At 63.1% G+C, this 14,121-nt stretch overlaps 2 protein-coding genes across 5 annotated transcripts in view; one reads left to right on the forward strand and one right to left on the reverse strand.

The window, feature by feature from the left end:
* Positions 1–14,121, forward strand: part of LOC116742260 (basic proline-rich protein-like) — a gene marked incomplete at its 5' end in the record, with an annotated part of 114,428 nt that overhangs the window by 21,283 nt on the left and 79,024 nt on the right. The gene's annotated exons all lie outside the window — the stretch shown is intronic.
* Positions 1–14,121, reverse strand: part of TSNARE1 (t-SNARE domain containing 1) — an 82,338-nt gene that overhangs the window by 10,811 nt on the left and 57,406 nt on the right. For all 4 annotated transcript variants that reach the window (XM_032610130.1, XM_032610128.1, XM_032610132.1 and 1 more), the window contains one exon: positions 9,662–9,820. In XM_032610130.1, the coding sequence (XP_032466021.1) occupies positions 9,662–9,820 (159 nt within the window). The remainder of the gene's footprint in view (positions 1–9,661; positions 9,821–14,121) is intronic.

Raw genomic sequence — 14,121 nt, forward strand, 5'->3', positions numbered from 1 at the left:
AAGGCTGGCCTGGGGGCCCTGAGCCTGACCGTGGGTGCACTTGGACTCGGGCGCTCAGAGGAGCTTTTCTAGGGCACACAGCCTCCCATGCTGTGTGAGGGCACCGCTGGTACCCCCACTTCACAGACGGGGAAATCATCACCAGAGGTTAAGGGACTTGCCCCGGGATACGCAGCTGGGGAATACCGGCACCCGCGTTCACGCCCACCCGGCCCCCCTTCCCTGGGTCACCGCTGGGAGCGGGGCAGCCCCCGCAGTCGGGACACCTGATCAGCACCCAGGGGCGGCGGGTACTCCCAGGGACGTCTGGTGCCACGGCCACTGGCACCGGCAGACTTAACGTGCACGCGCTGGATCCCTTCCCGTGGGCACAGGGACGGAGCCTCGGCAAGGGAGAGGGCAGGGAGGGGGTGGCTGAGCAGGGGCCGCGAGCCCGGTGCCTCCTGGGGCCTGGGCTCGGCGGGACACACGGCCGCTGCGGCGGGTGTTCCTTGTCTGCAGCAGCCCTGACCCCGAGAACCCGGGACAGCCCGGGTGGAACACGGGGTCCCCGGTCCCGCTCACGTTCTGGGCTTCGGGAGAGGCCCCCACGGAGATGCAGCTCCAAACGCTGCAAACACACAGGCGCAGGGGCTGCCGACCAGCTCTACAAACTGCCGTCTCCACCAGGGCCTTGTCTCCTCCCCACGTGACCTTTCTGTAGCGAGGAGCCCTCCGAACACGGTCGGGGCTGTGGCCGAGGACGGCGGCCCGGAGCGGCAATGACCCGGTCCGCCGGCGTGAGCTGAGATGCACCCAGAGCACCGGGCACACAGGCCGGCAGCACCGAGGAGGCGGAGCCTCACGCGGGCGACCCGCCGGGACTGCGCTCCAAGGGCACCCGCATCTCATCCTCCAGAAACTCATCATCACAGCTGCCTCCTGGGAGGTCTCCACTCACTGGGATCTGGGGAGTCGATGTAACCTTTGACATGGACACCCTCCTTCATTCCCAGCCTCCCTCTTTTTAAGATGCCTGAGACTCCGGCCGCTGACCGTCGCCACCGCTCGGCTGGCGTTGAGGAGCGCCTCCAGCCCCACGTCCTCTGCAGACTGTCCTGGGGCCCTGCTTCGCCCTCAGACCCATGACCCTCCGAGTTGTTCGGCGATGAATAAATCACTCGCTTGGAAGAGACGCTCAGGCTGGGCTCCTGGCAACACTCCGTGTTTCAGGAACGGCTTTCTGCAGAGACCCTTCCCCACGTGACTCAGACTTGACTCGCCCAGGACGAGGCTGGGCCCGGACCCCTAATTCCCTCTCTGCCTCACATAAGAGGAGCCGAACCACACATCCCGCGACCCGCTGGGACAGGAGGCATGCTGGCCAAGTGTGAGCCCAGCTCCTCGCCACGGCCTGCGCCCCCCGCAGACGCCCCAGCCCAGCCCCTCCAGCTCGGCGCACTCCCTTGCAGACGAGAAGCCTGTCCCGACTCCCAGGTGTTTGCACGTCATACGGCACAGCGTCCTCCTCGCTCAAGAGCCCCCCACTCCCTGGAACAATCCTTCTGAATAAAGATCCTACCCACTCAAAAAAGAAGGAAGCCGCGTCGGGGGGATAAGGGCAGCGAGGGTGTCCAGGGCCCCCCTGCTCCGGCGGGTCTCCACCAGCTTGGTGGCCAAGGGAGCGAGGATGGGACCAGGGGACACTGCCCCAGCACCAGGCTGACCCCCGACCTCGGGCCACCGTGAGGGGATCAGCAGGGTGCACCCACCCCCACCCCCCACGCAGAGCCGGACGGACCACGGGGAAAGGGTGGCAGGTGAGCCTGGGGCCACAGACCCCTCCTGGACTCCCAGGCAGAAGCCTCCTATGTGACCTCAGAGAACAGACCGGACTGGCTCCGAGGGGCTGCTCAGAGCATGGGGACCCCAGGATCCCAGCTCCCAGCCAGATGAGCCTGTGGGTGCACAGCCTCCAGCCCCCCTGCAAGGTCTGGGGCAGGGAGCCCCAGGCGCACTTCCCTAGTAATGCAATCAGGTGTGACCCTGGCTGCCCAGTGTCTGCGGTCCCCACCCCCAGCCCCAGGCCTTTGGCCGGTGGAGGAGTTTGTGGGCCAGCACCTCCACCTCCTCCAGGATCACTCACGGGTGCTGGGACGTGCTGGCTGGGGGCAGACCTGATGACGGGCCAGGAGAGGGAGGGGCCCAGGGGAGGGGGCAGCACACAGAGCGTCAGTATCTGGGCACAGGCGACCGGCACGGATGGCTGTCCCTCCGGTCACCGTGCTGGGCACCTGAGCAGGCCTGGACTCCCGATGGAGGATGCCAAGGGCAAATGAGGGGGCTGTGCCAGAGATCTGGGCCCCACCAGGAGCTGGGGTAGGAGCCGAACTCCAGGCAGAAGTCCAGGACTCAGTCCCCGGGGTGTGACCTCAAGGCCTGGCTGGTCACAGGGGCCATGCTGGGAGCCCAGAAGCCCCCCAGGGCTGCCCTAGGATGGAGCCCCCGGGGATGGCAAGCAGCCCCAGCCACGGTGCACGAGGGCGGCAGGCACTGGGAGCCATGTGCCCAGGCGTGGGCACCAGAGAGCGGGAGAGACTATAAAACACCTTAACTTAGTAAATGTTTAAATCAGGCAATTATTTTCCTGATGGCTTCTAAAACTAGAACTCATTAAAAGCTCTCACGGAATCTTCTCTCTTTTTACTGGCACTGAGGAATAACAACCTTGCACAGGACATAATAAAACCTCGGGTGTGTGTGTGTGTGTGTGTGTGTGTGTGTGTGTGTGTGTGTGTGTGTGTGTGTGTGTGTGTGTGTGTGTCCTCCACCTTTAAGAGCAAAAGCAAAGAAAATGCCGCTGCATTTTTCTCTATCATGCAATCTCTTCTCGTAATTAGGATCTTGGCAACCATCCACCTACAGAGACGCGGTCCCAGTTCATGGAATAGCCAAACTTTATTTATCGATTTATTCCCATATTTATAGCTAGATATTGGCCAGATCAACAACCCCCCACGCTCTGGCCGCACAATGCCAGCTACCGGCAGGGTGGCTGAGGCCCCACACGCTCTGCTCAGCCTGGAGGCCCTTCCTGGCCCCTCTTTACCCCAGCCTGCTCCCTCCTCGGCCTGCCAGGTAGCCATGGCAACAGAGCAGCTGGTGAGCACAGAGCTCTGCACCTGGGTCAGGTGACACAGCAGCTCAGGAGGGAACAGGTAGCGCCAGGCCTCGCAGGTGAGGTCCGGTGAGCTGGGCTTTGGCACAAGGAGCCGGTGAAGACATGGCAGTACAGGCCGTGGGCAGAGCTGGCTGGGAGGCAACAGGTGACTCGGCCAGACCCGTGCCTGGCAAGCCCGTTCCATGCTGGCAATGGCTGGGGGCACCTGCCCATCTCATTCGACCTCCTCCCAACCCCCTGGGGAGACCAGGCACCGCCCTGCCCTCCAGACAGGAGGAGCCCACCTCAACCAGAGTTAAGTGACCGGCCATGGGCAGGCGGAGCTGGGCCTCACGGGCTGGCTCCTGGGCTCCGCCATCCCCTCGTGGGGCGATCTCAGTGCCCTGCTGCAACCTCCTCATCTGGGGAAGGTGTCAGAGCATCACAGTCGGGACAGCCCCGCTCTCGAGTCAGGCAGCTGGGCTCCAGTCCCAGCTCTGCCACACGCAAGCTGTGTGGCCCGGCCAAGTGACGACTCCGCCAAGGCTCCACCTCATCTCTGGTCAAACTGGAGCACCGCGCTGCTCAGGTTCACAGGGCTTTTGTGTGGGCTGACGAGAAGCTGCATGTAAATAAAGGCAGCAGAGCCCTTTTATTAAAACACAGATCTTCTGCGGAGTCCCAACATGTAAAACTTTTCACCCATTCACCTGCCATCCACTCAACCCTGTCCATCTACCCACCCATTCCCCACCCATCCCCCTACCATCCATCTATCTACCCACCCCTCCATCCCCCATCCCCTTGATTGTTCCAGAGAGAGTCACTGAGTGCCCAGTGTCGTGCACCCTCTGGGGTGCCAGGACTAAAACAGACGAAAATCCCTGCCTCCATGTGGCTTACGTTCTCCTGGAAGAAGAGAAATAATAACGAGATAAGTAATTAAGTGGTATGTTAGACAATGCAGAAGACAACTGAAATTTTAGACGGGGAACATCTGAGTCAAAACCTGAAAATAAAAGGAAACAAGATGCTGGAGTGTCTGGAGGGACAAGGGTCCAGGCTCGGGACGGGGGTGGGGCTGAAGGGACGCACTGGCCCGGTCCTGGCACTGTGACCTCGGCCGCACTCAGGGAGGACGGACAGGGCAGCCCACTTTGGGGGCAACGAGGAGCCCAGGTCTGGGAGGTGGGACCGAACTGCCCCCGGGCTGGAGAGGGCCGCCCCGCCGAGAACCTGGGAGAACGTGGGCCCAGAGCTGGCCAGGGGGCAGCAGGAGCACGGGGGTGTGGAGGCACCCCTGGCAGAGGCGAGGGGCAGCTGTGCAGGGACAAAGCAGGGGTCACCCGTTAGCACTTGGGCAGCAGGGAGGGCCCTGAGGGTCCACGAAGACCACCGGCCGCAGCTGTAGGGACAGCAGGCAAGCCACTGGCCAGAGGGAGACCGGGGCTCTGAGGGCGGCCTTGTCTCCAGAAGAGGAAGCTCTGGAGGCCTTGCCTCCACCCTCTGGGAGGACGGTCTCCCGGGAAAGGGGCCCCGGCGGAGGGCTGGGCACTTGAAGGAGTATGGTGGGGACCTGCAGGCACCCCTCCTGCCCCTCGGGAGAGGCCTCGCCCTGTCTCCCAGCCCCCAGCTCAGCCTGCAGCCCCAGGGGTCACCACAGTGGCACCCAGGGATGCCCCACATTCCAGTCTGCCAAGCACCCCGCAGCCCATTATCTGAGAGTCCCCCATTTCTGATCGCGCCACAGGACTAAGAAACAGGATCAGAGAGGGGACCTGAGGCTGGAAGGGATGTGAGGGGGGGCCAGCTGGGAGAGCCGGCTCTCCCCAGGCTGGCCACAGCCTTGCTGTGTGTCTGAAGGGACCCCAGCCCTTCTCTCGGGACCCCACATGCTTAGTTACAGAAGGCACAGGATGGAGGGTACACGGCCACTGAGAATGGGCAGTGGGCACCCAGTCCTGCAGGCCAGACTCCAGAGGAGGGAGGGCCGAGGCCCTGGAGGACGCAGGGCTCTGGCATAGCTGCGGGTGGACAGACAGGCCGTCGAGGGGCAGAGGACAGGTCTGGGGACAGAGCTGCCGCTGGCCGGCAGTGGGGAGGGGCACAGCTCCTGGACACTACTTCACCGGGAGCCCAGACACCTCCTGACGCCCACCGACCCCGCCGCTGCCTGCCCACTCCCAGCCTCACGCCGCCGCCTGAACCCACGTACAGCTCACACTCCATAACGACATGGACGTTCCCTCTCCTCTCTGCTCCAGACAGGGCCACTGGCCAGGAGGCTGCGACCCGCCACCTCTGCCCCAGCAGCACCCCTCCCCGACCCTCGGGGTCCTGGGAGGTTTGGGGCTCCTGAGGCCTGGCCCACCTGGGACCAGTGTCAGGGAGGTACCCTCAGCTGGGAATCCAGAGACCAGCCGCCTCCAAAACAGGGCGGGGGGAAGGAGCCCGAGAGGGGAGCCAAGGGCTGGCAGGGGGTGGACGGTGCCGCGGGTGCCCTGCCGTCGGAGGGACCCGCCCCGCAGACCAGGCTCCTGTATGCTTGGAGCTCCCCTCGGCCTGGCACGGCCCTCCTGATGCGCCTCGCCTGGGAGCGGCCAGGGCTCAGACCACCTGGGTCCCAGCCGTGTGGCGTGCCTGTCGGGAAGCGGGTACCGACATCCTGGCTCCACGGGATCACGTGCCAGGGACACGTGTGCCCTGGGCTGGCGCGGCTCCCCTTCGTGATCAGCCACTCTGCCCTCTGGAGCCACGAGGTGCCCCCCTGCTCCTCTGGTTGAAAGGGGCTATCCAGAGGGGTCTCCTGCACTCTGGGAGCCCGCAGGCCAAGCACAGCCGTCCTTGGGGCAGGGAGCCAGCTACTGGAACACCAGGCACACAGCTCTCCATCGCCAGGGCCGCCTCTAAAGCTCCAGGCAGAGGGCAGAGCAGGGGAGGGGCGGCAGCCAGCAATACCCGGATCTGGGCAGGGGCTTCTGGGCGGCAGGAGCAGCAGGTGAGGCGCCTTCTGGGCATCGCAGGAGCCCAGGGGTGGGGAGGGGGGTGTCTGTGGGGTAACAGGGAAGAGAGCAGTGGGGGCCATCTCATCGTGCCCACAGATGGGGAGCCCCCAAAGGGTCTTAAAGGACATTCCGTGCTGCCAGAGGACGGGCTGCCCGAGGAGGTTGGGTGGAGGTCTTTACAGCACCCCCAGGGCAGGATGCCCTCACTCGAAACCTAACTGAGCAGGTCCAGGGGCCACTGAGCCAGGGAAGGGCCCAGAACCACTGCAGGAGGCCCTGGCAGCCCTCAGTCTCCTGCCCACTCACCACCTGATCCCTGGCCAGCAAGCCAAGGTGCCGGTCAGCCCCTGACAGCCCTCCATGGGCCATCTGAAATGGCAGGGCCCTGAGAGGGAGGCTCCTCCCTGACCCACCCATTTCACAGATGAAATGACCGAGGCGAGAGGCAGGCCCAAGGTCACCCAGCCAGTTAGTGGAGACTTGGGTCTAAAGCCAGGAAAAGGCACCCCAGGCTGGCACTTCATTTTGTCCCATAAGGTGACTCGGGGAGAGGGAGGAGAGCAGGGACAGAGACACTGAGTGGACCCATCAGCTCTACACCCTCAGCGCCAGGCTGCTCGGTGCCCAGCAGCCACCCCGGAAATGCCCATCATGGACCAGAAAGCAGAAAGAGAAAATTATGAAGGAATCGGATGTGATTAACCTGTTGTCGTGACTTTAATTCCACCTTTTGGGCCTCAGTTTCCCCATCTGTCCACACCCCCTACCCCCCACCTAATAGGTAAGTCCTTCAAGGCAGAACAGGGCCTCAAAGGGGCTCCCTGGGACCACAAGTCTCACTCCAGTAACACTGAACGCATAAACCCATGCAAGTCCAAAAGCCCCCGTGGAATGTGGGGGGGCAGTAGGGGGGGTGCGGTAAGGAGTTTCCACATGGAACCAGTCTGCAGCCTGCCAAGGTGAGAAATGCCACGTGTGTCTTCCTGAAGCTGTTCCCACAGTCCCCTTCCCAGAGCACTGGCCCACTCACCACAGCCCAGCCCCTGACAGGCCATGCAGATCTGGACAAACAAGCCCCAAGAAACCTAAGCAGCGGGGTTCTGGCCGTCTCGGCACCCTCCCAACAAGTCCTGTTAGAGATGTGCTGTCACCAGGACAGATGCAAACCTGGGGGAGGGCTTTTTAAACACTAATGACATTTTCGTTTGTCTTTCCCACTTCCAAAGACCCCGAAGTGGGGTGGGGAGGGAGGGAGGGAGGGAGGGAGGGAGGGAGGGAGGAATGCAGGGAGGGAGGAAGGGATACAGGGAGGTGTGGTGCCCAAGACCAGTGATGCTGACTCCCCGTCCCACGCCATCACCCTCTGGCCAGCACCTGCCTCGTACCCACACCACCCACGCTGCAGATGAGAAAACAAGCCTCAGGCCCCGCCCACGGTCCCCCAGGAAGCTCCAGCCTGGCTCTGAGGGCCACAGACAAGACACTGAATTCAGGCTGGCCCTGCATCAACCGAGGTCCTAGTCGGCCCAGAGCCCCACTCCTCTCCCACCAGCCCGTGCCCCTCCATCTTGGCTAAATGACAGCAGTGGCCTCCACATGGGGCCCCCTCACCCCCAGTAAAGCCCACCCCCTGCCTGTACTCACCACTCACACGAGGAGGGGCTGGCGGTACCTGGGCCCTCTGCTCCCCTGAACCCCGGCTGGGGGCCTCTGCGTGGACACAGAGCTGTGCATCTGGCCCCTACCTCAACCTGGCGGCCACGAGAGGCTGTCCAAAGCACTGGCTGACCCCCTGAGCAAATCCCACGACCTCCTGGGGCTTTGCCCTCAGAGCGGAGGGTCCACCTGCTCAGGAGCTCCCAGCATTTCCTGGGGGGCAGCCCTCACCCCACTCACATCCTCAGGCCCTGGGCCCTGCTGGGGAGCCTGCAGCTCTGCTCCCTATGTGCCGGGCCAAGACCAAGTCCATCCGTCCTAAGCAGCCGCTTCATTCCACCTCACACAGGCGGCCCAGACCCCCGGGGGTGCCCGAGGGGCTGTCGGGGGCTCTCCCTAAGAGGGCTTCAGCTCTCAAGCTGCAGGAAGAAGCGGGTCCCTCCCCGCTCAGGCCTGCCGGCACCCAGAGTTGTCGGGGCGATGGCTCCTAATTTGTTCTCAGCTTCTCTGGGAAAGCAAGTCTCACTGTGCCAACGGCGGGATAAAAACATCTCTGTGTGTCTGGCCCTTTCTGGACCATCTCAGCAAGAGGAAGAGGCCTGCCTTCCGAGACACGGCCCCCGTGTGGCCGCCTTCCTCTCTGGGCAGCGAGGTCTGGTTGGGGGGAGGTGGTCCACTGAGGCAGTCCTCTGACGGGGGCTGAAGAAACAAGCATTCCTCCACCAGGCCAAAGTGCAGGGGTGGGCAGAAGGAGGGGGGTCGAACCCCGCCTCTCAGGGTGGCGTCCACCTCCTTCAAGAGTGTAGGACCTGCTCATTGCAGACATGGTGACAGGGCCTGGGCCAGCAACTCAGTTTACCAACTTGCCCAAGTCTCTGTTTTTCTAAAAGAATCTGCTTTTAGGGAAATTTTGTTCCAGAAACCCAGCTCCTGAGAGCTTCGGGGCAGGCAGGCCCCCCAACTCCTCCGCCGGCAGGCAAAACCGAGGCCCAGAGGGAGGAGGGGACACACATTCAGAGGCTCAGGCCCCACCACCAAGAGAACCAGGTGGCCCAACGGCTACATTCTACATGCACTTCCCACATCAGGAGGCCCCCTCGCACACTCACTGGCACACCTGCCCCTGCACATGCACATCCACCCACATACTGGCACACCCACTCAGGCACCTGCTCCCACAGGTCCATCTCAGGGAACTGCACACCTCTGGCAGTTGTCACAGGTCATCCATGGCCAGCAAAACATCTGGCAGCACGTATTACACACATGCAAACTTGAGAAGAACAAAGAACTAGCAGCCCCCCACACCCCATGGTCGGACACTGACAACACCACCGCCACCTGCTGGCAGCCGCCCCAAATTACAGGTTCAGTTCTCTCGGCAGGTCACTCAACCACTCAAAAACTATCCACTGGAACTAACTGCTCTGGGCGCTGAATGGCCTCATCAGAGCGAAATGGCTTCCTGGAAACCTAAGCATGCAGTGAAGGAAGCAGCCATGGAGACTGACACGTGCCACCCGGGCACAGGCCCTGAGCTCCAGGCCAGAGGGCTGAGTCCACTAGGAAAACGCGGGGGGCAGGGCGATGAGACAGAGGGTGAGACTCTGTTGGGTTCCCTGGACTCCCTCTCTCCACTGGGCGGCCCAGGTGGCCAAGCTCAGGCAATGCCCTGGGAGCCCAGGTCCAGCCCCTCTGGGCTCGGGCAAGGGGCGGGCCTCAGTCTGCTGGTCACAGAGTAGTGGCACCACCAAAGGGCCAGCCCAGCCTCCACTGCTGGAGCGCCGAGAGCCGCCACGGCAGCCGGGGACACCCGTGGGCACACACACACGCATGCACGCGTGCGCACGCCAGCCCGCACCTCGATCTGCAGGATGGCCTCCTCACGCAGCCGGATGGCCTCCAGGTCCTCCTCGGTGATCTCCGGAAGCAGCGCCTGCCCCTGGGCCTGCCACACGCCGTCGCCCCCGTTAAAAATCTTCTCGTCCTCGGACAGCTCGGCAAATGGGGCCTGGGGACTCTGCCGAGACACAGACCAAGGTTACCCGCACGCACAGCCTGCTGCCACCAGGCCGAGCTCTCGGCAGGCACCCAGGAGCCAGCCCCCAGCCTGCAGCCCTGAAGGGGCGGGGGGGCGGACTCCACCCTGTCACTCGAGGGATGTCCCCACAGGGTCCCGGGTGCTGGGGCTGCCGTAGATGGTGGGCAGACACCGGGCCCTGTGGCCGTCCCAGGCCTGGCTGCGGGGAGCACTCGGCAGGACCCCACAGCCCCCCAGAGCCAGGGCCACACAGAAGACCCTGCAGAGCACAGCCGCCACGTTCCCAGCTCTTGAGGGGTCACAAGCCTCTTCATGAGACCCCAGAAAATGTGCCTACATGCACACAAACCCCAGCTATTCGTCGGGGGGCTGTGGCCCCCCCCAGGAAGCCCGTCCCAGAGCTGGTTACAGACCAAGTGCAGCTGCCGGGCACGGGCCATGGAAACCGAAGCATGGACGTCACCCAGTAGGGCACAGACCCGCCCCAGCTGGGACCAGATCACGGGGAAGGAAAGCCTGAGGGGGGTTTTCAAGTTGTCTTATCCTTTACTGATTTCTTTAATTCACCAAATTTTCAAATTCAATAAACTAGCAGCTTCTCCCTTTAATGAATTCTATCTGTCCCCCGATGGAACAACCTGGGTACAAGTGAGCTGACATCCACCCATGAGGTGCCAGTCCCGAGTGGGGAGTGGGGTGCCAGTGGGGGGCTGCGCCTACCCAATCCCCGCAGAGATGAGACAGCAGGAGCCAGGGATACCCCTCCTCCCAGAGCCATGGCTTCACACGAACAATGCTTCCAATTTACCTGCAAATGTTCAGCAACAAAGACTACTGACCTGCACCCCACGGCACCCCCCAGGAAGACAGATAACGGCACACACACTCCCCCCAGCCCCGCTCCCCCAGGCCTGTCGTGATGACCAGAGCAAGAGGAGAAGGCACAGAGGACGGGCAGAGCCCCGGGAGGGCAGCCTGCCCACCAGTGCCCCTCACCTCCCACGTGTGTCGAAGCTCCTTGGAGCCACTGTCTCTGACGCTCCCGACATCCTTGCAGGGAGCAGCCAGGAGCCCACTTTACAGATGAGGCTGCAGAGGCCGAGAGGCCAAGGAACCCAGAAGAGCCGGGAAGTGGAGCAGGGCTCCGGGCTCCCACCTGGCACAGGGAGCTCCAGGGCGAGAACCACAGACCAGGAGAGAGGACGGTGCTGGCACAATGCTGACCACACGCCCTCCTCCCGGCCCGGGGACACACTGCCCTGGAGGCAGAGGTCAGTGCTGGGCGCACAGACAAGACGGGGGGACAGCTGCCGCTCTTCTTGAGCCCCTCCTACAGGTGTCTGGGCAGCGGGGACGGGGCTGAAACACAGGACTACCATCACCCACGGAACGGCCCTCTGTCACATCCCCAGGACACTTGGCGTCGGTCACCTTGGAAGGAGGCTGCAGAGGCTGCCACTTGCCTATTTTCTGTTTCCCCTTTGTTATAGGCCCCTGATGTCTGCCTGCAATGAAGACCACCTTCCCATGCCCTGTGCAGCTCAGGGTCACACGGCAGAGTCCTGGCCACACTGACACCAGAGAAGTAACTCTGGGTGTGTGGGGGGGGGCGCGGGTAGTCCAGGGGTCCACTCGGCTCCACGGGACGGTCTCTGTGCCTGTCCTCCCAGCAGATCCTGCTCCCTGCGGGCCCTGCCACACCGCCTACAGGAGGCCCCGCGGGTCAGCAGGAAGAGAACACAGTCTAGTGTCCACATTCTTTCCTGCACTTTGGGGCCCATGATGACCACCGCAGGCCTGGCCTGCGGTGCAGTGGAGCGGATGGACACTGCCCACACCTACTCATCTGGGCACCAAAAGCAGCAAATGGCACAAACAAGAACCTTGGGGCATTTGGGCAAACGCCAGTACAGGCGGGCGCAAGGCGCTGGAAAGCCACGTGTGACTGCGCCTAGGAAAGGGGACACACCAGATGCCACCCTTTCCATTGCTCGCAGCCCCGCAGAGTGGGCACGCTCCCCTCGGTTACAGGGTGATGCGTCCGCACACACCCCGTCCTCCTCCCAAAGCTGGCACTCTCCCTACAGACCACACCGATACACGCAGCAACTCGTCCCCAGAGTCAGCAGAGACCTTTAAATAAATAAATACGTGGAGACATGAACACAAAATAAAAGATCTACAAATTCTGCTGACGGGCGCTCCTCATCCAAGGCGGCAGTCACCACCTCCCCTTCCCGGTGTGGGCGGAAGGAAGTGAGCAGTGCCAGGCGGGCAGGAGCGGGGTGCGGGCTGGCCCCGCGCCAGGCCGCACGCCTCCACCGCCCCCCTTCTGCGCTTCCCAGGCCGCGCCTAGGTTGCAGAGCCAAGTCAGGTTCCGGCCCAGCACTGGCACCGTCGGGCCAGCGGCACACTCTCAGGGCCTCAGCGTTCTCCTCCACAGAACAGGAAGAGTGACCTCCGCCCAAGGCCTGTGGCCTGTGTTCACCACACAGCAGCTGTGCTGTCTGCACCCCCGTGTCCTGTCCCTTCCCCGTGCTGCCCGGCACACCCCTCACTCCCAGCAGGAGCCGCGGCATCTGGTCCCCCTCGCTGATCCCACGCCCTCAGTCCAAGGCGGGGAGGGGACCGAGAAAGCTCAGCTCTGCCGCTTACTAGCTGTGTGATCCTGCCGACTTCCTTAACTTCTCCAACCTCAGCCTTCGCTTCCCTAAGACGAGGCTGATACCGCCCACGTCCCAGAGTCACATAAAGTAGTGACTGGGATGCAGGAGAGGCACTGACCAGCGAGCACACGTGAAAACGAGATGCCAATGGAAAGCCCAGGTCGGGTACCATGCAGGGCCGGCCGTCCCAGGGCAAGTGAGTTACAGGGCACAGGACACGCGTGCCTGCGGGGGACCCCAACAGTGCACCCCTCCCAGCAGCGGCTGCTCCAGAACAGGACACCCAGCCCTGAGCTGCACTGACGCCTGCCCCCGACCCACCTGATTCCATTGGCCTGGGGCACCGCCTGGACAGGGGCTTCTAAAGGCCTCCCTGGCAAACCTAACAGCCCCCGTGGGAAGAGCCCTGGCCCGCGCACCCAGGGGCACGCCCACTGCAGCTCTGCTGTAAAGCACAACGTGACCAGCAGGGGGTGCGCAGGAGCACGGGGGCGCAGCCTGCAGTGAGCACCACGGACCAGCTGAAAGTGAGTCAGACACTACAGTGCAGAAGTGACACTACGGGTGTCGCATGAAGCCTCCTGGAGTCTGGGTTTCCGTGGAAGCTCCAGAAAGCCGAAGCAAAGGGTGCCGGCCTCCCTGCAGGCGTGGGTGCGGCGCCTGGCCTCCACAGGTACCGGCCGCCTTCCCCAAGCGGCTCAGGACAAGGGAGCAGGGAGGGAGAGAGGGCTGATCCCGCCGCAGCCCCCCTCCTGTAAGGATCAGAAAGCACCCTTTATTCTCCTCACAAAGCCTCAATGTGGGTCTTGAGCTCTGAAGCCAGGATTAGGATGTGCTGGCAGGGCGGGCGCTGGGGCCGCAGCGCAAGGGATAGCCGTGTGATGGCTTTCCAGCTTGCGGGGCAGCCAACAAAGGCGGCTTTCTCTTTGCTCCAAGGCCCAGGGCTTGGGTTCCGTTCCGACACGTCCATTAGAAGCCCACAATCCAACGAGACTGCTGGGGGGCGGGCCCAGCGGTTTCCCGTGAGAAGAGATGGAGCCCGAAGGGGGTTCAGGGAGGCCAGGAGGGTGCGTGGCGGGGGCTCAGCGTGGCCCCCCACCCAGGGCCAGTGAGCAGCGACCCAGGGCTCTCAGGGGCTCTGGAAAACGGGCCACTGTCTCGCCAGTTCCGGCCCAGGGCTCTGCATGGGAAGCCCGTGACCTCAGCGGGAGGGCAAGCGTCAGAACGACAGAATGAGAGCTGGTCACACACTTGGGAAACACAGCTTCTGCGTAGTAGCCCGAGGCTGGTCATCCACTTCTCCAAACAGCAAAAGGCTGTGTGTGTGTGAGCTGACGGAAGTCTGGAGGCTCAGTAAAGCCCAGGACACAGAACAGGCGTGACTGTCGCAATCCTTCCCGGACCCCATATTAAATAAAGGCGCTGGGGCCCCGGGGCAGGGCCAACCCGCCCTGAGCCTGGCGGGGACCACAACTAGGGTACTTCCCAGCAGACGTGGAGGTGAGGTGGTCTTTACTGCTGCTGCTGGGAGCACGGGGCTCTGGTGAACCCACACCGAGCTGGCGACGGCGATGCAGACTTCGGAGTGTTCCCAGCGCTGGACAAGCACAGCCC

Source organism: Phocoena sinus, chromosome 17 (genome assembly GCF_008692025.1).
Source record: "Phocoena sinus isolate mPhoSin1 chromosome 17, mPhoSin1.pri, whole genome shotgun sequence".
Lineage (NCBI taxonomy): Eukaryota > Metazoa > Chordata > Mammalia > Artiodactyla > Phocoenidae > Phocoena > Phocoena sinus.